The 25,045-nt window shown below is 40.7% G+C and overlaps 1 protein-coding gene across 1 annotated transcript; it reads right to left on the bottom strand.

Annotated features, from left to right (window-relative positions):
• Nucleotides 1–1,984: 1,984 nt before the first annotated feature.
• On the bottom strand, nt 1,985–23,272 carry mbtps2 (membrane-bound transcription factor peptidase, site 2). Its single transcript, XM_028569566.1, has 11 exons — nt 22,922–23,272; nt 20,537–20,685; nt 17,078–17,216; nt 16,266–16,369; nt 15,121–15,248; nt 11,128–11,246; nt 9,443–9,623; nt 6,996–7,096; nt 6,166–6,364; nt 3,881–3,956; nt 1,985–2,443 (listed from the first exon to the last, which is right to left on the bottom strand). Exons 1-11 carry the CDS (start codon nt 22,994–22,996, stop codon nt 2,221–2,223), a joined length of 1,494 nt encoding a protein of 497 aa, XP_028425367.1. The 5' UTR covers nt 22,997–23,272; the 3' UTR covers nt 1,985–2,220.
• Between the last annotated feature and the right edge of the window lie 1,773 nt (nt 23,273–25,045).

The raw sequence follows: 25,045 nt of genomic DNA, 5'->3' as shown, positions 1-25,045 counted from the left end.
TAATTCAAGGGCCCGTCTCTCAATATGAAGCAATATGAGCGTCAGAACGTGCCTCCTTTCTGCCCTCCCCTCTTCATCATTTTCCAATGTCTGCTTTCCCAAACATCCCCCGAGGCTGCCAATTAAGCGCCAGATAAGCAACTAGAACACACATGCAAGGAAACACAAGCAATCATTTCACACAGATAAGGGGAATAAAATCAGCCTTCGAAATGTCTTATCTGAACACAAACATACGCACACGAAAGACACAGAGTCCAACATGCAACAAGGTCCGATCCTCCCGCAAACTTCCCCAATTATTCAATGATTAAAGTCCCCAAACTATTTTGAACCTGCTCACAGAGATGTCTGCTCATTGTCGGTAAACACACCTCTGTGGCTAAGCTGAAGGCTGTTCAGTATTTACATGTATGTAGGAAACACCCTTCCAAATTATAATGTGCCATCTCTCACGCTCACACACTCAGGAAACGTAATCACTGCATGATTCTCTAAAAAAACACTGTGGTCTGGAGTCGTTACTAAAAGTGTAGCTTGTGGCTTTTTGCTTGAAGACAATGAGCAGATATGCAGTGTATGAAATCCGAAAGGTGCAGTCTCCCCGAGAGCAACCTGCATGTCGAGGAGAGGCAATTACGACGTTTTGAGAGTGCTACAAAACCAACAAAAAAAACTTTCAATTTCGTTAAACACGTTCCCACAAACCATCGGTGAGCAATGTTAAAAAAAAAAAGAAACTGACTTATTAAACAATTCAGAAGGCAGTACTTAAATAAAAGCACTCTTTTATTCCACAAGTTTAATAAATCGACTTTCACAACCGAATGGCAGACAGCGAGCAGCCAAGAGAGTAAAAGAGAAACTTTGGAGAAAGAGGGATAAGGATCACGGACAAATTCATTTTTTCCCACTACAGTGGCCGAGGAAAAGAAAGACACTTAACAGAGCAAATGGGATACCAGCCTTTAAACATTTGTTGACTGTTAAGAGAATGTTGTAGTAGTCATCCTCATTCATTAATTGATGTACACACTTACGATGAGCAGAGTTCCATTGAAATACTGTCACATGAATATTAGCTAGTACATTTATTCCACCAGTGATATGTAGTAGAAATTCAAGGTATTTCCATGCATTTGCCAATAAATGAAAGGCGTTTTAAACTTCTTTTTTTTTTATTATCTTCTCTGATCAACTTAACTTCCATGAGCACCTCTCTGCAGCACATGGAGACAACAGGTGTCAACAGGAACATATGACGTTTTGGAATCAAGCCCTTGAAAAAACCAAGACGGTTTTCTCTTAAAAAGGTCCCATGGCATGACAATTTCACTTTATGAGGTTTTTTAACATTAATGTGAATTCCCCCAGCCTGTCTATGGTCCCCCAGTGGCTAGAAATGGTGATAGGTGTAAACCGAGCCCTGGGTATCCTGCTCTGCCTTTGAGAAAATGAAAGCTCAGATGGGCCGATCTGGAATCTTCTCCTTATGAGGTCATAAGGAGCAAGGTTACCTCCCCTTTCTCTGCTTTGCCTGCCCAGAGAATTTGGCCCACCCATGAGAGAGAGAGAGACATCATGGCTTTCAAACGAGCAAAGTGGCAGTTGGTCAAGGCCACACCCCCACCCTCAACCTTGCCCCCCCTCTCCTCCTCAATAGCTACAGACACAGAAATGGCACATCCTAAGGAAAGCTCATTGTGGGACTGGCTCTAGTGGCTGTAATTCTGCACCAAGGATGAATTTCGGGAAAGAGACTTCAGATACAGTATTAGGGGACCACTAAGGTCTATATAAAAGAGACTTCAGATACAGTATTAGGGGACCACTAAGGTCTATATAAAAGCATCCAAAGAGCACCATGCCATGGGACCTTTACACTTCACACAGATATTAACAATCGGAAAGACTGTGCAGTCTTTGTAAACAGTCACATAGGACAGTGCTTTACGGCAAGTGCATCATTTATTTGTACATGTGCTTTTTTTTTTTTTAAGTATGCGGCAACACGGTGGAAAAAGGTGTTATTGTTTTCCCTGGTGGTCCAGTAAAGCCTTAAAGGCAGATTAATGTTCTGCTCAACAGTCTGTTCCCTGTATGTTCACAGTTTAAATGGTCCACACCGTGTCAGACACAACCTGAGAGAACAGCTCTCGGTCCACGTGGGGGATTTATTTGTTTAGTTCTTTGTCTTGCCAGGGGAGCTCACCGCTGTGGCTACCGTGCCGTGACCATCCACAGGCCCAGTGCCACGTTGGCTGCCAGCAGGGCGCTGCCCGCGAGCAGCATGAAGAAACCGATCAGCTCGCGCTTTTGACGGTCCGTTACCACGGTTACCAGCGTTGCCTCCAGCAGCGCGTTCAGCATCCACTGACCGTCGAGCGCGAAGCACGGCACGGAGTTTACTACTGCTAGCGCACCAGAGAGAGACACCACATATCTGAGGGACAGCAGGGTTAAGGAGGACAATACTACGGTATTAATTAAGTTTATTCTTAATCTTAAATACACACAGTCACATTCACTTTAAAACTTCGACTCCACGCTGGTTTAAAAAAAGTCAGTCACAGGAGGGGACTACAAAGACGTATTAAAAAAAAAGTGCGAAAATCAGGTTACAGCAGCTCTAAAGCTAAATGGTGTATTAGTTGTGTTAAATGATCTACAGCGATATATTTTCTCCTGTAAACAGTATTAGAAACATAAATAAAAGAAAACATGAATTAAATTGTGTTCATAGACAAAGAGCTGATGTACAGATAACCGCAGCAGTCACTGGCTCATTTGTCAACAGTGTTGACTTTCCAAACATCACCAGGAGACTGGGATGTGTTATAGAGGTGTGAATCTTCACTGATCTCCCGATTTGATTACGATTATCATGTCAGCGATTCAATATCTCGATGCATCACGATGCGTCAAATACATTTTTACTATTAAAGCCATATAGGATATTTAATTCATAGCTTTTCAACCTTCAAAACATTCTGCAGTGCTCCAATACTAAATAAGTTGGATACACAAAACTACAGCACTGAGCACATGGCACTTCCTGAATGTGCAAAACAGAATATGTAAACAGAAAGGTTGTTAGGCCTACATTAAATTGGAAACCGAAATAATCGATTATGGCCCGGCCGATTATCGATGCAGCGTCGTCCATGTCCACGATTCGATGCATCGATTATTTGATTAATTTCAACACCTCTAATGTTTTAGGGGGGGTCACTGGATGCTTAAACAAAAAAAAAAAAAAAAAAAAAAAAAAAAAAGTGGGCCTTTAAAACAACTACATTTTGGAGCGTGTCTTTAAAGAAAGATGTAACTTTTGAAAGAAGAAATACCTCATTCTTCCTCTTACGCATAAGTTGAATGCCTTGACAACATAATGCACCTTTGGTCAATCCAATAGACTTTGCTGCTACAGCTTTACTTGGTCTGGTAGCTTATATTAACTAACTTTAGATTCTCTTTTTTTTAAATCAACAGTCTCATAAGACACAACTAGAAGAAAAATGCATATTAAAACACTAAGTGACACAAACGTGATGCAGCAGAAAACTGCAATCAGAAAAGTTCCTCAGACCTCGTGACTGTAGAGCAAAATGATTAGATGTTTAATAATAATAAAAAAAAAAAAAATGGGACTTTTATTTCAAAATAACAGACAGAATGTTCAGAGGCAAGTCGGAATCATAATGAAAATGTAAGCGTTTATCATTTGGAGAGAACAGATGGTGCTTTGTCCACCAAGGACTGATATTACCTTTGTGTCCTTTTAAAAAGTAACATCATTTGTTTAACTTTTGAGTAATAAACTCCTCATACATCCATCATCTACTTACGACTCATCTGTCCTTTAAACATGAAAGGATACTTGCAGAAGGTCTCCAAGAAAACAGGAAGATCCAGGTGGAGGAAACCAAAGCGGGGCAGAAAGTTGGTCAGACTCACTGGGGGAGACAAAACACGGGGAGGTGTTCAAGTCACGCGGCGAGCATTTGTACAAACGCGTCATTAGAGAAAAGGTCTGATCTATTCAACACGTTTGGATCTTAAATAGCAGCAGACAAGACAACAAGCCTCTCCCTGCACATTTATGGTACATCACTTCAAGAGAGCCAGCTCAACACTGTAACAATGTAAACATCAATTATATGAATAATTACAGATACGAGCTCGGGCCTCCTTCTAGGGTGGTACTCATCAAAAAAAAAAAAAAAAAAAAAAAAAAAAAAAAGTATCTTGTTGCAACTCCTACACTGAAATTACAAGAACTTTCTGCTGTAATATTTACATATAAGACATACGTGTAAATATCATTTGTAACTTTAGAAGATAAGATAAGACTATAAAATTAAAAAGGGACAATGAGGTACGTATGAGGTACTTATCCATAGTCAGTGAGTCTTTACATGCACACCTATATTCCACTATTATTCTGAATATGATAATATTCCAAAATTTGATACAGGTCATGTAAACAGCATATTCTGTTGGATCCAACAGGCTAAACAAGTTACAGTGAGTAAGAAATGAATAATTATTCAATTTAATAGGTTGTAGGGATGGGTTTGGGTTTAATTTCTTTAGAGTGTAACATATTCTAATAAAATAACATAATGTTCTAAGTACATAGGATAAATAGGTTTGGAATTATTTTACAACTGAAATAATTGTTTTGTAATTACAGAGGGAAAGTACCGAAAAAATGTACCATAATTTCAGGTATCTGTACCAATATTGGTTCAGATGCAAAAGGTACCCAACCCTAAGGGTAGTAGCCTAAACAATGCATGTTTAATTTTAAGGTGAATTCATTGTAGTTGTAGACCAGAGTTGGTATATTTTTTTAAAATATTTTGTTTACTGTCATGACAGCAATGGTGCCTTCTATGTTGCATCTTCAAAAAGTGACACTGAATTTGAAACAGCACATTGTAATTTCTGCATCCATTATCAAAGTATTTATTAGTAATACAGTGGAAATTAGTAGAAATGTGAATATTTGGTTAGCATGTTGATTTACGGTGTGTGCCCCTAAATTTTCTGCTTGCGCCCCTAAAATTTTCAGTAGGGGGCCACTATGCTCCTAGTGAAAAAAGTTAGTCTGGAGCCCTGATGATTATTATTATTATTATTATTATTATTATTATATTCCAGTTGGATATTCTGAATAAGACCTTTTTCCAAATATAGCATTTTCTGATTAAGACGTGGGATATTCCGGTATTATTTTGGTTTTAGAGGCTTTCTTTGAACATGTATACAGCGCATTCGGAATATGGGTCTCACTCTGGGTTTTTAACCGCAGTTTACGCCCAGTTTACGCCCAGTTTATGCCCAGTTTACGCCCAGTTTACGCCCAGTTTACGCCCAGTTTACAGCCTCTTGCCTGTTTACGGCTTACGGTCAGCTCTGTGGGTTTCTATCGTCGCCAACCAACCAGCCAACAGTTTGCAGGACTGCAGACCCGATAAGAAGGAGAAACACAGCTACTTTTAAACATCATCAAAGACTTATTCAACAGGTTTTTGGATATGGGCACACATGGCTACACCGCCAACATTTTCAAGAAGCTGGTTGAAGGAAAGAAAAGAGGGTCGCTGTGTTCACACGGTCCAACAAGTCCACTGGAAAACTCTGACATTTATTTTGCAGTGCTACATGTTAACGGGAATATCAGTGGAATATTCACTTTCATTAGCCATGGAAACAGCTTAGTCGGAATAAGCGTACGCTACATTTACAAAACAAGTGATTTTACCTCGCAGAACAGAGTCGCTGGTCTAACGCTGCTTTGATCGGTTAAACTTAACAGGGCTGTCTGACGGCTGGGTCAAATTGTGAAAATATTGTAAATATAGCGTACACTTAAAGTGATTTTGATTGGTTTCAGATGGTCCCTATTGTAGGTGGCTAAGACACGTTGAGCTGCTGCCCCCGTCCACAGCAGGACATTGCTAGATGCTTGTAGCAACAAACACTGCTCATACAACCCGACTTCAAAAAATCCAAACTATCCCTTAAAAGGCCCAAGATACTTTTATCATATTTCTAAAGGTTTGATATGAGTCTACTTGAGCTAATCATTTCCATAATTTTGTAAAATAAAACAGGAAGCGGGAAGTGAACGAAGCAGCACAACATCCTGTGACATACCAGCGTACTGGAGGTGCGGCGGATAGCCCACAAACAGCATGTGTGTGTTGGGCGGGTGTGTGACTCGGATGAAGCGAGTCTGGTTCTCCAGAGATGGAGTGACGCAAATGCTGGCGGCGTGGGAGTGTGTGGCGCAGTCGCCGTTGGTACGGCACACCCGCGTCCCCGTCACCATCTTACGCACCGGCATGCAGGCGTACTGCAGCCACAGGAACAGGATCACACAAGGAATGCAAGAGGACAAGAATAAGAGAAGCAGTGGGAATGCACAGTAAACTGGTTATTGTTAGAACTTTTTCTGATGTTGGCTTGCTATCTTGTGTTTTAAATCGACCACTTTTAATATCTCCTTTGTTATGCTCATCTATGAAAGTGGTTATCTTGTGAAAACAGGTCAGGGTTGCACACAATGTGTGATATTATGCAGGAAGTGCATCATCACCAAAGCAATCTAACAGGACACACGTTTTATTTTCCTCTAGTATTAAGATTATATTTTTATCTTTTAATACTACAATGTTGAAATGTGTTGTTTTTTGTGTGTGTATGTGTGTGACTGTGTGTGTGGGACTGTGTGTGCATGTGTGAGACTGTGTGTGGGACTGTGTCTGTGACAGCGTGTGTGGTCTGTGTGTGTGTGTTTGTGTGTGTGCGTGCGCGTGTGTGGGCTCGCATGTGCGCGTGTGTGTGACTATGTGTGTGTGCGTGACTGTGTGGGACTGTGTGTGCGAGACTGTGTGTGTGTGACTGTGTGTGTGTGTGTGTGTGTGTGTGTGTGTGTGTGTGTGTGTGTGTGTGTGTGTGTGTGTGTGTGTGTGTGTGTGTCTCACCTCTCTGCTGTTCTTTTCCTGTGGTTTCATGTAAGAGAAACAGAGGTCTGTCAGGCTGTTGTTGCTGCAGCAGTCCATCGTTCCATCCAAGCGCTTGAAAGCTAGAAGAGAACGGAAAACAAGACAAATGGAGGACAGAGACTGATTAGATTTGTGCGTCAGGCTGAAAACTAAAGATGGATGATCACTGAGGATTTCTTGTTCCTTTTTCTCTTGTTTGACTCTCAGTTGATAAATCTACTCGCAGGAGAAGATTAGACAAGGACAGAGTATCACACACCGGGAGACATTACTGAGATTATCGCGCTGCCTCCTCACACGTCACCAGGAGCTCTCACTATGTACTCACACACTAACTAACTTGACTGTTTACATATTCATATGCACATTAATACACTGTGCAGCAAAACGCATCTAAAAAATAAAATAAGGTTTCAGTAATGCTAGTCATGCTACTCTTGATCTTATAAGAGTATAATTTTTAACATCACCAAAATAACAGAAGTACTGTAGTTTCAAAAAAGTTGAAGCAAGCCACAGGATTTAAATTTAGCACTTGCCTCGGGGAAGTTTGAAGTTTTATTTGATGGGAGGATGGAGGGAAGATGGAAAAGTTTGTCTTTAATTCTACCCTTTGGTTGAAACGAAATTAGGGCTGCAGTTAACAGTTATTTTCATTATTGACTAATCAGCAAATTATTATTTTGATTAATTGTTTGGTGTATTAAATGTTAAAGAAAATGTAAAAAGGTGCCTTCAATTGGCTTGTTTTGTCCGACAAAACAACCAAAACCTAAAGATATTCGACTGACCGTTACATATGACAAAGAAAAACAGCAAATCCTCACGTTTGTGAAAGCTGAAAAGCAAAAATGACTCAAACGATGAATTGATGATTAAAACAGTTGCCAATCAATGTTCTGGCGATTGACTAATCAATATATCATTGCAGCTGTAAATGAAATGATGGTATTGTGATAAAAAAAAAAGAAATTATAATTATAAAGTCTGCCACTGGACTAAACCACAGAGAAGCAACAGGAGCTCTGACTGGCCAGCTGTTGAACTCTTGAGCTCACACATGACTCTGGCTCACAGCCCCCGCTGCTGTTCTGTGGGTTCGACCCGATTCCATTTTTTCAGGCGGCACTCTGAGCTGATCACAAAATACAACAAAAAGACATGTTAAAGCAGGAGAAAAATGATTTGGTGAAATTGTTTTACAGTCAGTTGTTATTTAATTCATAAAATTCCAAAATTGAAAGTTTTGAAATGTATCATTTATGATCGGATTATAATCAAAACAGTGACTAAGTCTTTATTCCAGATTCACATCGCTGACTCTCTAGTAGGTATTTCACCATACCAAAAATCTAGTAGATGGTAACGATTTTTCGGAAAAAAAATAACGATAATAATGGCGTGGCCATAGTAGGAAGAAAACATGCTGCGTGCTGGTGGGTGTTCTTCTTCTCCAGTCTTCTCTCGTGACATCCCTACCCTGTAAAACACACTTATTGACCGAACCTTTGGGTGCCCTCACTGTACAAAAAGCACACTCACGTGGCCGGGTTGGTTCAGTGGGTAGAGCAGGCGCAAATATACTTGGAAGTTTATGCCTCGACGCAGAGGTCCGTCCAACCTGTGACGATATCCTGCATGTCTTTCCCCCCTCTCTCTCTCTCTCTCTCTAGGGCTGGGTATCGTTCAAAATCTTTCGATTTCGATACCTCAGTTTCGATGCCGGTTCCTAACGATACTATTTTCGATACCATATGTTTTAAAATCCATTTCAACATCAACAAAAATACATTAAAACACAAAGCTTTTATTTCCACCTTAATTGTGAATCAAAACAGTTATCAAAATGTAAAAATTTTGGTAAAACTGCTCACTCAGAGTAACATTAATAAAAGTGCCTTGCCTTGCAAGCTCAGCCTGTCAGTCAGTCATCAGGGCAGAGAAACCACCGTTGTGGCTGCTTGTCTAAGAGGAAGTGTAACGTCAACAGCACCGCGACCACTTTTGGCTCGCCATTAATATCACATCGCAGCAAACGCTGTCTGCGTGAAGTTTAAAAAAAACTGTAACTACAGTTGAAAAAAAACGTGACTCTCTGTGACTTCAACAACACTGCAGACAGTTTACTCCGTCCGCACCTCTCCCTGTGTGTGTGTGCGTGTGTGTGTGTCAGTCGGAGCTCCGCTCTGTGTCAATATGCAGAGAGGACAGATAAGCTTTTGGAACCAAAATTTGGCACCGAAAGATAAATAATTTTTCGATACTCATAGGATTGGAGTATTGTTTTCGGTGCCATAAAAGTATTGACGTTCGGTACCCAGCCCTACCTCTCTCTCCCCCCTTTCTCACCTAGCTGTCCTGTCAAAATAAAAAAAAAGGTAGAAAAGCCCAAAAAATAATCTTTAAAAAAAAAACAGCACACTCACCTCGTCCGTGGGCCCAGCTAGGCTGCAGGCTGGTGCTGGGGACACAGTATCCAGTCTGTGGGGTGAGAGAAATGCGAGACAAGCAGCTGCTCCAGTCATCCACTCCCCTGACCGGACAGTCCTCCAGCCCGGTCACTATGTCCCCGACTGACAGACCCCGGGGACCGTCCGCCGCAGAGCCCTGTTCGAAAGACACAGGCAGATATAAAAATTGGCGAAAGTTCACACAAGTACAGATTTATGGTTTTACGTCTTGCAAAAGTTTGCCCACATAAAACAACGTTGGAAAACATGCTATAGTGAAGCAGTGACTTTTGTAATGACAAACAAGTAACGATTATTACTTTGTGTTGCACAAAAGGTCAATCTGAAAACGAGAATGTTCCTCACAGAGAAAAATTAAATAGAAGTTAATAAAACACTGATTCACACATTTAAAAAGGTCCCATGGCATGAAAATTGCACTTTATGAGTTTTTTTTTGGCATTAATGAGTTCCCCCGCCTGTCTATGGTCCCCCAGTGGCTAGAAATGGTGATAGGTGTAAACCAAGGGGGTAAGCTTCGCTTCAGAACTCGAGCCATCTATGGCGCCATTTTGTTGCTAACTGGCCATCACCTCCTGTTAGCATTACACTGACCGCCATTTTTTTTTTACGTCACTTGACTGCGAATAACTTTACATCAGAAATGTTTGAAGACTATTTGTCCGTTGTTTAGTTCCAAAGAAACACGACAATGTATAAAAGGCTCCATTACCTTGTACCTCACGTTATGGCTCCGTAGCAGACGCTTCTGTAAAAATAAGCTAACGATTGTGTCATAACCAAGTGACTTACTGTCGCATAGTAGAGGAATTACTGTATAGTACAGGAGAAGCTTGCAGGCAGTTTCGACTTACATGAGCTGTTTAGGATTAATTACTAATGTTAACTAGCATGTTAGTGATCAATAATTAGCCTGTGCCCATGTTATCTCCTTACATACACCTACAGTCTCCGTATCTGTAAGATTGGGAATGATTGAGATTTCTCTTGGCACAGCTACCAGAAGACTTCCAACTTTCAGACACGTTGCTCACGTCACATTCTCTCAGTTGGAGGCTGCGCAGTAAAGCTGGCCATCACCGGAAAAGTGCTTCTAATAGCCTTCACTGGTCTCCGTCCAGAGACACGGGGTCTATTGGTCCATTATATACTGTCTATGGTGTAAACCGAGCCCTGGGTATCCTGCTCTGCCTTTGCGAAAATGAAAGCTCAGATGGGCCGATCTGGAATCTTCTCCTTATGAGGTCATAAGGAGCAAGGTTACCTCCCCTTTCTCTGCTTTGCCCACCCAGAGAATTTGGCCCACCCATGAGAGAGACATCATGGTTTTCAAATAAGCAAAGTGGCAGTTGGTCAAGGCCACACCACACCACACCACCCCCCACCACTAAGGCCTATATAAAAGAGACTTCAGATACAGTATTAGGGGACCACTAAGGTCTATATAAAAGACTTCAGATACAGTATTAGGGGACCACTAAGGCCTATATAAAAGAGACTTCAGATACAGTATTAGGGGACCACTAAGGTCTATATAAAAGATACTTCAGATACAGTATTAGGGGACCATTAAGGCCTATATAAAAGCATTCAAAGAGCACCATGTCATTGGGACCTTTAAAAAAACCTGCGCCACTAACCTGCACAACCTCGGTGACCAGCGCCCCTCCGCCGGTTGAGTACATGGGAAACAGAAAGAGGGGCAACAGGAAGAGGAAGGCTAATGCTGCCACACACAGAACAAAGTTGTGCCACACTCCTAGAGAAAGAAAACAGAAACTTTAAATATTCGAATGATATTCAAATAACGAAGTTTGGAGTCAAAGCCCTAATGAACGTCCGTTACATTCAAGCCATCGCCAAATTAGTTTCTACAAAGCTAATTAAGACTAATCAGCTCCACACAACTCTCTCTGGATTTCTCAGTATGGTTATGTTCAGAAGATTGTGGCGTCCAGTGACTTTTCCGCGCAGAAGCTTGAGTGAAGATAATGACCTCTTCTGAAGAGTCCATGTTTTTTTAATCCTCCGTGTCCTACTTGGCTACAGGCAACTGCGTGTTGGAGGGGTGGGGGCGAGCACGCGGTCACGGAAGGCTTGCATCATGTGGACGCACCGACAGTTTTGCGGTCATTGCTTAGAATTCCTCATTTGGGTGGGGGGGCAAGACAGAAACTACGCACTATAGCTTTAAAGTGGCTATATGTAACTTTCAGTTTGTGTTGATTCCAGCGGCCCCTTTGGACAAAAGCGGTAGTGTTTTTACCAAACCTGCTGTATTGCCGACTGTATGTTACCGAGTTAGCGAGAACATGTTAAAGATGCATCGTTGCATTTGTTCTTTGTTTAATTTCCTTCTTTTCTGTGATGGCCCTGCCCCAGTATCAGCCGTAACTACAATAGGTAACTTCTAAAATTAAATTAAAATACAATTGGGCCTGTATAAAGAAACATTATACCTGCATACTCACTAACACAGGCTTTTTCGGTGTTATGCCGAAATCTGTGACCCTTCAGAATGTGTTACTGTAGCGCCGTCTACCTGCCGAAAATCATTTTGTGACTTCGCGGGGAAAATCGGACCCGGGCAAAGGCATTAATAAAATCGATATAAAAAAAAAAAATAGCGTTCTTTTCGCTGTTAGTCTCGTTTAATGTACAGGTCCTTAATGATCATCAGATGAAAAGTATTTTTCAGAAACATTTAAAAGTTACATATAGTCACTTTAAGTACAAAAGGGACATAGAAAGGCTTCAATCTTCTCAAATATAGCCTTGAAAAATGGCAAGATTATGAACCTGATCACAACAGTAACACCAGGGATGTATACTAGAGTCTGCATACTCTATGTTGAACCGTTTTGCGTGTTCTCCACATATCCAGACTGTAGGATGTCGTGGCAAAACTCTAACCACTGCTCACTAAAAATAGCTATCCATACCATCGTAATTATGCAAGAAGACACAGTCAGTCTACCAAAACCACAGGAGGAAACGTCTCATTGCTTGATGAGGTCAAGGCACAACGTTTAGGTCTTAGTTCCTGAAACGCACTAAACTTGCAAAGCCCTCATTCAGCAGCTTCAAGCAAAAATGCTACACAGAGTCTCTACACAAAAGAAATTCTGAGTTTTTTTAAGATTATTTTTTTTGGGCTTTTCCGCCTTTCATTTTTGAAAGGACAGCTAGGTGAGAAAGGGGAAAGAGAGGGGGAACACATGCAGGAAACTGTCACAGGTCAGATTCGAACCCTGGATCTCTGCGTCGAGGCATAAACACCTCTCAGTATGTGCGCGCCTGGTCTACCACTGAACCAACCCGGCCAACCAGAATTTTTTTGTACGATTTTAATTTCAGGCCTAATGGGTGCATTTGCATTTTCCATATTGACTTTATACAGTAAACCAATTGTTAAAATTGCATCACCTATGTCTACAGGAATAAATAATAAAACATGTTATGAGAGGGAAGCCTCCCCTGTGTACAGAGAGATCGCCGCTGTGGAGAGAGAGAGAGAGAGAGAGAGAGAGAGACGGAAAATAAACACAGCATGCCGTTATGTCACCACTCCCCTGCTGGGAACGGCATCCTTCTCTCTCCCTCTCTGGCTCATCATACGACTTAATTGGACATCTCAGTTTGGTGCCTGCAGTCACCACCAGAGTTATTTCCTTGTCACATTAGGCAAAAGAAAAGCCTAGAGGAATGTGTGTGTAATAAAAAAGGTACAGATGGTTTTACAATAACTCGTCACTGCCCTCTAAAGGCTCCTAACAGCATTGAGAAACAATCATTTAGACTGAAAAATTAGCATCTGCAGGGAGTTTTTTTTTTTGCAGGACAACCACTGCATTTCCATGTCAAATAAATGTAAAGGTTGTGCGGACTAAAGTGATGATTATTCCATTATTATAGCGGGATATGTATGTATGTATAAAATACTAAATCACAACAGAAGAACAGTAGTGCCCTGCTACGTCCTGCTATTCCCTGCTATGCCCTGCTACGCCCTGAACTACTACAACTACTATTTCTAGTCAGTTCAATTATCTTTATTGTGACTATAATTGCCAATGTTCATCACACCCCCAACTGGCACCGTCAGACAACCGCCCACCAAGAGCCTGGTTCTGTCCGGGGTTTCTCCCTAAAAAGGGAGTTTTTCCTCACCACTCGAGGTTTCTGCTAAATGCTTGCTCCTGGGGGAATTACTGGAATTGTTGGGGCTTTGTAAATCATAGAGTGTGGTCTAGACCTACTCTATCTGTAAAGTGTCTTGAGATAACTTTTTATGATTTGATACCATGAATAAAATTTAATTGAAAAAGTGGACCATACTTTTACGGTCTACTTTTCATTAGCAACAGTTAAACTGGTATAAATCAGTACAAAGCCTTTATAAACTATCGTATCATCTTAAATAAGCATGCTATATTAGCGACTTAGCTTTTGAGTTAGTGTATTAGCTTAGGCTTTAGCACGCTAGCATTATCTTATTACCTCCGCCAAGCAGGTCACGTTTTGATCAGTTTGGTTTGTTGGTCTGTCAGCAGGATTACGGAAAAGAAATACTGCCCCGATGTTCATGAAACTTAGTGGAAGGGTGTAGCATGGGGCCAAGGAAGAACACGTTAGATTTTGGAACGTATCCGAATCATGGGGCAGATACACATATTATTTTTCACTTTTGTTAACATTGCAAGATAGAGCATGGCCTTGGTGGAGGTCTGTGCTCTCAGAGTGCCCTTCAAATTTGTACTAGTATGAAGACAATTTGACTTGGATAAATTACACTCAGAAACATATTATTCAACAATCAAATTATCTAAAGTAAAAAAACACTAAAGTACCTTAAACATGACGTGTGCTTAATTAACAAACACACAGCATACATAATTCACAATGACCATAGAGAATGTATAGTTTAAAAAGTCCAACATAAAAAAACTCACTTTTTATAGTGGTACTAAATACTTCTGCCTTTTGATTTGATTTCTGGCAGCAATGTATTCCTTGTCAGGGTGGATTTTACTACACTTTTACCCCAAACATTAGCAAATAAACCCTAAATGTGTACCTCTGTAATCTGTTTTAATTTATTTACCATTGCTGAAATTTGTCAGAGAAAGAGAGAACTGTCCCTTTTTTTCTCCCTGACATTTTAACCCTTGATTGTTGAGTTGATATGGTATTATTTTTTGCAGTATTTAGAATATGTGCATTTTTTCTGCTGCTTTAGACCTGTCTCTTGACTGCTTTCTAATCAAAACCGGCAACATTCTTCCCGACCAGACTGCACTGAAAATAATCAGCCATTTACTGCCCCCTACGGTAGCCCGGTAGGAGGCATCAGTCACATTCATGCGTGAATAACGGCCAGCTCCACCAATCAATTCATTAAAATCTAATTTCCTTAATTGCAGAGTGAAATGATTTGACGTGAGGCAGCTGTCTGGCGTTCAGAAATAAATGACCTCAGGACGGCTTTCACTGGCAAAACAGAAATGAGTATTTAACAGAATGTTTGTAATAATTGTGATTAATAGCTGTGATCGCATTAGCTGGCACAATAATCATCTCTGCCATAAGGAGTGTTAAAAGCATCTCTGGATGGAAAAAAAAAAAAGTCTTACCGGCACAGAAGATGCGGAGCTGCTGAGTGGGGGATATGATGTTGAGGTGTGTGGTGAAGAGGTCCACAAATGCACCGGGATACACCACAAACACAAAGATGCCGAAACCATTTACTCGGACTTGCTCCCTGCAGAGGTTAGAAAAATATTACACGTTAAAAGAGGTCCAAAACAGAAAGAGACCACAATAAAGTCCCTGAAATCTTCTTACTCTGAGTGATGGGATCCTATATGAAGACACTATTTTCTGCCAAAGTTAGAGCAGGTTTTGGTTAGGACACGATAGAGACGTCTTGTTTGCTTATTAAATCATACCGATTTTATGTTATAGAGAGATTTTAAACCACAATTTCAGGGGCTGTAGCCCCCAACAATCATAATATCCTGAAAACGTAATAAAACTTGCACTTAACCCGATGGAAAATGTAATAAAACCTAATAATGTAATACAATTTACAGATTTTTGTAATAATAACAAAACTGTTGATGTAATCATTTTGATGGATAATGTAATAATGTAAAAAAGTATGTTTTATTTCTTGAAAATGTAAAGTGTGCAGGTATACAAAATGTACAACACTGTGAGTGTCAGGTTAGAAAAAATGTTATTACAATATCAGTCGGGACTCGGGACATTTTATTACATTATTGGGTGTGATTTACATTTTTGATCAGGTTGAGTGGAAATTTTATTACATTTTCAGGAAATCAATACATTATTCAGGTGCTACAAGGCCTTTAAGCACATAACTCATTACATGATGAAGGTCCAGTCATGTGCAGCTATATGCTCAGACTCAAACTTTATTTATTATTATTATCATCATTATTATTATTTGAAAAAGTTTCAGATTAAGCACTAACATAAGGGACAGAATCACACCAAACCCTGGTTGAAAAATTGTCTTGATGTATAAATCTTAAATGACTTTAAAAATATCTAATAACCCTTTAACCCCCTTGTGCACTTACATGGACTTATATTGGTCACCTCCCATTTCAACTCCCATCTTAATGGCCATTGGATGCCCCTTACTCTGCCGGTTGTCATGGTAACAGTGTGTGTTATGGAAGGTGTGTGTGTGTGTGTGTGTGTGTGTGTGTGTGTGTGTGTGTGTGTGTGTGTGTGTGTGTGTGTATTTTACCTCAATGCTGCCACAGCGTGGCCCAGCTCATGTATAACTCCGCTGAGCAGCAGGGCGATGAAGAAGTAGGCCAGCTGACTGGTGGGCAGATTGACACCAGGGACCTGAAGACACGCCCAAGACCAAAAAAAAGGAAAAGTAACTCACAACTGTGACTGGTACAGAAACACCACATGAACACTCACAGTCATCTTCAGAGTGAAAAATCAACTTCTTTCATGGATGTTTTTTTTCCCTCTTTGATATGATTTGCATGGGTATTTGAATACCTAATTTGAATCCCTTCGTAGGAAAAAATAAATCATTAAACCAGGATGTAATGTATCGACACTGCACATTTGTATCACCGAGATATATTCCTCCCCACTCTTTTTTTGTGTCCTTTTTCAAATTAAATGTTTCATGTTTTGCTGAGGCTATGGTTTTCTGTGCAGTCTTGCATTGCATCTCCTCCGCTGGCTGTGTGGTGCATTCGCCCCAGGCTGAATACTCGGTTCTAAATGGCCAACTAATAGCTTCCCATGAATCACCTACGGTGGTCCACTGGGGATTGCGCTCACATTAATGTGCGGATATTTGACACCTCGATGAATAAAAAGTGAACAGGAGAAAAATGCTAAATAAGAGCCCTTCTCATAATTGAGGGCATTTTTCGCCCCCTCATTTGAATACCACGGGCTTTGTATGACCCTTTCATACCTTTCAAGGACAGTTCTGCTCTGAACTCAACTTAACCTCCGACTCTGTCGACAGGAGAGAGAGAGAGAGACGCACATCGCTTTACAAATCCAACCAGTTCGGCGTGTACGTACCACCACCTGCAGGGCCTGCTGACTTCCCATCCGAGGGTTGTCCGTGGTCATCTGAGCGAGCGTCTGCTGCAGGGTCTGTGTCAGCAGCACCACCGAGCCCACCATGGCGACTACACCAAACACCAGGCCGCTGTTGAACCTGGGAGAGAGAACGTTGAGAAAATGAAGCAAGAAAGTCAGAGTGGTCGGACCCTATACATGTGACAAATGTGTCTGAAAACAAAATAAAAGCTTGCATGCAAGTTGTTCCGACCCCTCCCTTGTCTGCCTGCTGTTGCCTTCACTGGCCTTCCTGCAGGAGCTGGCAGTTTGGGGGGGCTAATTGGCGAATGGGGTGACCACCTAGGGCTGCACGATAGGAGGAAAATATCTAATTGCGATTATTTTTGACTGATATTGCGATATGATAGGATTCACAGTATTGGAGGGAATCATAATTGAGTAATCATTATTCTCATTTTCATTGAAATAAAAATTATTATAGGGTGATTTTTGCGAGGATCTGTACCAAACAAAGATGTTTTTCTTTAGTCCGTAGGATACGATTTGTAGGCCAGGACATCTCTGCAGCACCACAAGACTTCATTCAGATCGATTTGAAACATATTTTGCCTTTAAAAAAAAAAAAAAAAAAAAAAAAAAAAAAAAAAAAAAAAAAAAAGGTCCAGTGTGTAACGTTTGTAGTTGTTCATTATCAAAATCTGTATTGCCCGTTCACAAACTTGTCCTTTTTTATGAATATTTACCACCACCATCAATTCCAAGTATTGGCTTGAAATTTTACATTTGCGCTTGCATGAAAATGGGGTAGATGCTCCATATTCTTGCGCCATCTTGAATTACGTTAGCCTGTAAGGGACATACAGGATAAACTGCTCCGCCTTTCGCGTTTTCGACTCACAGCTGCTGCTAATGGGTATCGTAGCTTCCCGGCCCCCAGGACCACACGTATTCAAAATCCAAAATTTCAGGAACAGGAGTCTTCTTCTCCACCCAGAATAAGAAAACGGATGTTGAAAAGAGCAAGAGACCGGCGTCATCAGAAAGACAAAAAAATAAAGAAAAAAAGAGTGAACATTGGAGCTGCTTTGGACGCACACACCAAATCCCAACTAGTTATTTATCCTCCGGACCGTTGCGGCCTCCTTTTCTTTCTCTCTCCTTTCCGTCGGGTGGCGCCACTCTCCGACATGCACGCCAACAACCACGGCTGGTAAGACGGCCTTTTGTTCGCTTTTTGAAGCGTGAAGGCTACCGTAGCTGTAAAACGTTCTTTGAACTGCGTGGTGAGAGAGAGTTGATTGCGATATAGGATCTCAACGATAGATGGGAGAAATTCCTACACATTGGACCTTTAACAAATATTGCACCCCCCTGCGATATTGCACTAGTCTTTATTGCGATTTCGAAAAAATTGTGATTAATTGTGCAGCCCTAGTGACACCTGGGAAGGCTTCAATCTAGGCCTCAACCAAGGCTATAGTATATCTACATGCCATGTCTCATTGGGTTTGTCTCTCTCTCCTAGGATCCACATCTCCTGGTTCTCTCTTCTTCTGTTGCAGTTACCATTAGAGGTAGACCGATTAATCGGCACAGATAGTTGATTGGTGGAACTATCGTTATCGGCAAAAATCCATACCGATAGTTTTTGATGAGGCCTTTGTTTATGTTTTCAACCAATGGGAAGGCAGGTCCGTCACACATTACGCCTTATATGGGCATCCAAGCGAGAACAACAAGTATAGTGGGAAAGATAGATCCCTCCAGGTCAGAGATCGTCCGTTACCGTTCTAAACAGACAGTTTAACTTAAGTTTTTATTTGTTATTTATTACTTTTTGTTTCAGTTTGAATGAATGTCTTTTATTGACTTCAATATTTATATTTATTTCATTTAGCATGTTTTCATGGTTCACTACAGTTTTTTTATTTTTATAATAAAGTTCAGCACTGTTTTACTTGGAGTGTCATGTTTGTTTTTATCCTGTATACTATCGGTCGATTAATCGGTTATTGGCAAATACGGCCCAACCTAGCTATCGGTAAAATCCACTCTCTGTCGACCTCTAGTTACCATGCATCCATACATGCCTTACTCATCCATTCACTCCACCGATACTATTTACTCACCACACCTCAGGTTTTTTTGTAAATAGTTATGTTTATTTATCAATACACCTTTCATTGGCACTTTAACCTGTCTGAACTCGCCTCTTTGTCACATGCTTTCAGACAAAGTGCAGAAAAGAAAAGTTACACAGCACAAAGCCCGAGTGTAAAAGGTTATATCAAGATTTTGGAAGATTAAGTGATGAGAAGAGATGCACAAAAAACTCATCACTGCAGCAAATATTATGTTGAGTGATAGTGACAGCTGGCCACTAAGAAGACTCCATGAGTGAGAAAATGAAAGCTTTGACAGCTCAACGCCAAGTAACTCGGAGCGATATTTGTACTTGTAATACGTGTGTAGTTTTGACAGGGAATTTGACACGTCTTTTATATACGGCTGGGTACCAATCAAATCCTGCCAATGCAGGTAGTTAGGCACTGATACTGATTGCAAAACAATATTTATATCAATAACCTTTTAATTACAATACAGTCTTTTTTTGATTCAAAACAATTTCCTCGTTAAACGCTCCCAAAAAATCTAATTATAAATCAGTCACTGATCACATAAACAACTTTATTACATTCTGTTTATTTTGTGTCTTTTTGTTTGTATTAATTTGCATATTTATTTTGCCAAATTAAATTTATTTGTATGTTTTTATACAAAATGTTATTCTAAATTCTATTCTAAATTTCATAGGCAAACCACGGTCTTAGACTAGAGCTTCTTGACCTCTCCTGTCGAATCGGTTTTAAATTTGGTTCAAAGTGTGCGTTTATAAAAAAAAATTTTATAAAAAATAAAGTGCATTAGACTAAAGCATCAGCAAACAATGAGCTTAAGTTGGCCAACTGGGAAATCTGGGGGGGGGGGGGGGGGGGGGTCTTTTAAAGTGCTCATATTATGCTTTTTGGCTTTCATTTATTGTGTTATATCTTTTTTGTGTATGTAATAGGTTAACAAAGTGAAAAAGCCCAAAGTCCACCCCAAAGAGACTTACCATCTCCAACAGAAAACACTGTTCACAAACTGCTCCAAACAGCTCTGTTGTGTGACTCCCAACAAAGATGGAACAGAAGTGAGATGCCTCACTCTGTAGCTAAAACAGAGAGCTCAACACACAGGGTGAAAAGAGGAGCTGCAGCAATAAAACACAAATATGGTGTTTTTTGAAAATTAAACCATGTAAACCTATTCTGATATAACCTCTAAATACAATTATGAACCTGGAAATGAGCAGAACGTGAGCACTTTAAGAGCAGGAACATGGAAGACTGAACGAGGAGAGTACAGAAATGATGCAGGAACAGTTTGAGGTATTCATTAAACAGTAGTCCTCACCACAGGTATTGGGCTCGGGGGTTGATGCGGGCGCAGTACGCAAACAGACGGTTGAACATGGTGGTCTGCCATCTCAGATGGAAAGGAGACAACATCAGCCCTCGACTCGCCAACCAGGACTCGTAGCTGATCCGATGGGTCACGGACGACTGCAGGAGTCGATGGAAAAAGTTATCCAGAGTGCAATACCCCAACTCAATGCATTCCTGGAATTGAGTGTGTGTTAAGTTGTGTGTGGAGAGCCTAACCAATTTCTGACACCAATACCAATATTGATATTTGAGAGTGTAATGATATACATTAATATACATGTTTTTATATAGACAGGCATTTTTGGTGAGGATCCCTTTAAATTTGATTGTTAACTAATTGTGACCAAGATATATACTGAATGGGACCACTTAAAAGTTGAAAAATAAAATTGTTAGGCATTTGTTTCACCAACAATACATCCAAAAACACAGATTTTCCAATTTGTTCCCCTGCCATGTCCTTTAAAAAAAAAAAAAAAAAAAAAAAATAAATAAATCGCCAAGGCTTTCTTTTGTGGAAAAGAATTGCACGGTCACATTATGCAGAGAAACAGGAAAATGCCGAAAACAGTTGCGTAGCGGGTTAATCAAGACGTTCACACTGAGATTTGAGGCTCATCAGGAACACAAATATCGATCGGTATCGACTTTAAAAATCCTTTAATCGGTCGGGCTCTAAATCAGACTGTTGCCTCCAACTAAATCTCAGCCTACAGATCAAACACTTGGCTTTTAATAAAAGGTTGATTATTTACAGACATTGCTCAGCCTAACGATAGTGATTCAATCAAATGTGTATGTCCAAATAAGCAATATGCAGCCACTGTGTTGGGTCATTGATCCGCTTAGTCGGGGGAAGACAGAGAGGACATGACATGACATTAAAAGGTATGGCTAGTCTCGCATTGCCAGACCTTCCTCCACAGCGCGGCGGAGGAGGGTCTGGCTAATCCACACAGCATTCCGGGATGGGAGAAAAACATGCTTTTATGTTTTATTGGCATTTCTTTAAACCAACCACAATTGTCTTGGGTGGTGCTAAGCGCCGGACAGAGCAACGGTGCCTCTGCAAAAATGGCATCGCAGAAGGAACTTGTTTTGGTGGAACGTGTGGTGAAACGGCCTAACATCTTTGAAACCTTTATTGCCCCGAGGGGGAATTTGTTTTGCACTCAAGGGAGCCACATTGACCGTTAAGCACAGACAACAGTAAATAACAATAAACCGTAAAAACCGCACCCAACATCCAACAACATTGAAGACGTAGAGGATACCGAAAACAGAACATAAACAACAACGACGCAGCAATGGTGGTGGCATGCAATCATTTAAATAATTAAATGGTCCCATGGCATGAAAATTTCACTTTATGCGGTTTTTTTAAATTTATGTGTGTTCCCCCAGCCTGCCTATGGTCCCCCAGTGGCTAGAAATGGTGATAGGTGTAAACCGAGCCCTGGGTATTCTGCTCTGCCTTTGAGAAAATGAAAGCTCAGATGGGCCTGATGAGGTCATAAGGAGCAAGGTTACCTCCCCTTTCTCTGCTTTGCCTGCCCAGAGAATTTAGCCCACCCATGAGAGAGAGAGAGACATCATGGCTTTCAAACAAGCAAAGTGGCAGTTGGTCAAGGCCAAACCCCCCCACCCTCCAGCTTGCCCTCCCACTCTCTCTCCTCGTCAATAGCTACAGACACAGAAATGGCACATCCTAAGGAAAGCTCATTGTGGGACTGGCTCTAGAGGCTGTATTTCTGCACCAAGGATGAATTTTGGGAAATTCAAAAATCTATATAGAGGTCTATATAAAAGAGACTTCAGATACAGTATTAGGGGACCACTAAGGTCTATATAAAAGAGACTTCAGATACAGTATTAGGGGACCACTAAGGTCTATATAAAAGAGACTTCAGATACAGTATTAGGGGACCACTAAGGTCTATATAAGAGACTTCAGATACAGTATTAGGGGACCACTAAGGTCTATATAAAATATACTTTAGATACAGTATTAGGGAACCACTAAGGTCTATATAAAAGAGACTTCAGATACAGTATTAGGGGACCACTAAGGTCTATATAAAAGAGACTTCAGATACAGTATTAGGGGACCACTAAGGTCTATATAAAAGCATCCAAAGAGCACCATGTCATGGGACCTTTAAAGAAATAAAGAATAATTGACATTATAAAATGTCTAGCTATGTGCCTGTGTCTGATCTGTTCAGTAACTGAATGCTCCTCGGCACAAATGATGTGATGGCACGTTTGGTTTGGTTGGGGACTCTGAACTCTTTATATATATGTTAGTTAGCTGACCGTTTATTTAACAGCAAAAACAAGCACATACACTCACCCTGAGCAGCGTGTCGGCGAGATAGACAGCACACCAGACTCCCATCACACACACCAGCAGGGGAACAGGGATCATGGTGCATCAGAGGACTCTCCGTGGACACAATGGGAACCGAACTGCGCTGTCTCCATCACTCCGTCCGCCTGCTCTTCATCACGCAGTCACACATGTCGAACACTACATACACATGTTAACATTCTATATAAAACATGAAGGAAAGGAGAGTTTGTTGCGAGAGACGAAAAGAACCGTCAGCACCATCAGCACTGTGCGACAAACTTCCGGGTGGCGCTTCTTCTTCTTTTTTAAAGATCAACCAAATGGAGCACTACCGCCACCACGTGTTGAACTAGAGAACTCCCCTTCTGGGAAAAAGGAACCTATTTTTTAAGAATGACGTTTACTACGATGATTTAATTATTATTTAATAATTTTCTTAAGCAGTTAGATAACGTAAAATACACAATGTTACTGCGCACTCCACTCTCTATACATGCCATGCATCACAGTTTGCATTTATGCTTTCCCATTTTATAAATACAAATATAAGTGTGTCGCAGTTTTATATGAAGTATGCTGCCTTTAAATGCAGTGGGAAATGTAAAAACTATGGCTTGAATCCATTCAATTGGCAGAATCTGATCATTTGGAAATTCTGAAATGGGAAAAGTTATTTCTGTATTTTGTATTCTTCTGCATTATGCCCTCTATGATGCATGTGATGCAAAATACAATTGTCAAAGTGCATTTCCTAAATGAAAGAGGCTACAAGAAGGCGAAGCTGATTTAGCCGATATGTTTTTGTGGAGAGAGGAATCTTCTTTGGATGTGCATTTAAATTTGCAAGTTTGCAAGTACATTTTATTGTATTTTATCATCATTTAATCTCATGTTGGGGTTTGTTTACAGTTTTGTACTCATACATTCATGTTTCTTTTGAATGCATTATTGATTTTTGTGGGTCACAAATGCCAATTTTCTACTTGTCATCCTCCTGCTGTCATGCTGTATTTTTTTTCTAAAATAAAAAAGATGACTTTGGCATTCATTTTTATTGTTTTATTTAAAATAAAGAAAGAAGAGGACTAAACCTGAAGGCAGCACTAGCCCTTAACAGCACAGAATAATTGATCAGAGTTTGCAGCGCTACATTGGCTGAGCCAGAGCAGTAAAAAAAATAAATAAATGAAAGTGGGAGTCTTGATATTGGATTTCATCCTACCAAAAGGCGAAAAGGGTAAAAGGACACCAATTAATTGTGATGGTCTGACTCAGATTTTGAAAAAGGAAACAAGCTCCCAGTCTGACTCATTAAGCCATAAATGTGAGCAACAGAACATAAACCACTTGTAGATAAAGCCAAAGCCTTGTGTGTTGATGCATTTCACATTGATATTGCCACAATTCAGTGGGACACAGAGCCTCCAGCTTGTCAGTATTCAAGTTTTATTCACACTATGTTTTGAAAGTCACTTTTTTCTGTTGCCATGTGGGGTTAAAGGTTAACTCTGCACACTAACAATGTTGTTCCTTCGTGTCATGTATGCTAATAAAAAGTGTTGACCAGCTACCAAAACCCAGTCGGTTTTCTCATCATCAGTAATTTTGGCAAATGTTCACCATGAGAGTGAAATATTTGTGGCTTTTCACCGTGGTTGTGTAACAACATGAGCAGCTGGCGCAGGCGAACAGGACAGATGCCCTCATGTGCATGTGGCCTCCAACTTCCTGTATCCTGCCAACTAAACAGCTGCCTCCGGGCAAGAGGGACAAACTGTAGGCAGCGACAGACTATTATCTGATTGCTCATGAAAATAATCACACATCAGAGAGTTGATTCTTCATTCAGATGGCTGCATTCGTTCATTTAGCCTTGAGTATCATCGCTGCACGCCTCATTTTTAATTCTAATCTCAAGTCTAGCCGCAAACCTCCAGCTCATCCACCCCTACATGAGCTGTCCCAAACTTACACTGAGTCGCAGAGCAGCTCATTAAAGAAGCGATAGCGTCCTCCCTGAGGTCAAGTCTAACCTTAAAGCTGACTCTTACAAAAAATACAAGAGCACTCACATGTAACAGATACTGGGAATACATCCAACTTGTATCATCTTTGTCAGAATCC

The sequence above is a fragment of the Perca flavescens genome, chromosome 22, assembly GCF_004354835.1.
Source record: "Perca flavescens isolate YP-PL-M2 chromosome 22, PFLA_1.0, whole genome shotgun sequence".
NCBI classification, from domain to species: domain Eukaryota; kingdom Metazoa; phylum Chordata; class Actinopteri; order Perciformes; family Percidae; genus Perca; species Perca flavescens.
Note: the sequence above shows the minus strand (reverse complement) of the source record. Positions and strands in the feature narration are given on the sequence as shown.

Coding starts and splice junctions, on each gene's coding strand:
- mbtps2 (XM_028569566.1), bottom strand. CDS start 22,996: ATGATCCCTGTTCCCCTGCTGGTGTGTGTGATGGGAGTCTGGTGTGCT. Junction 20,686..22,921: donor TCGCCGACACGCTGCTCAGG/GTGAGTGTATGT, acceptor CGACTCCTGCAG/TCGTCCGTGACCCATCGGAT. Junction 2,444..3,880: donor TTCTTGGAGACCTTCTGCAA/GTATCCTTTCAT, acceptor GCTGTCCCTCAG/ATATGTGGTGTCTCTCTCTG.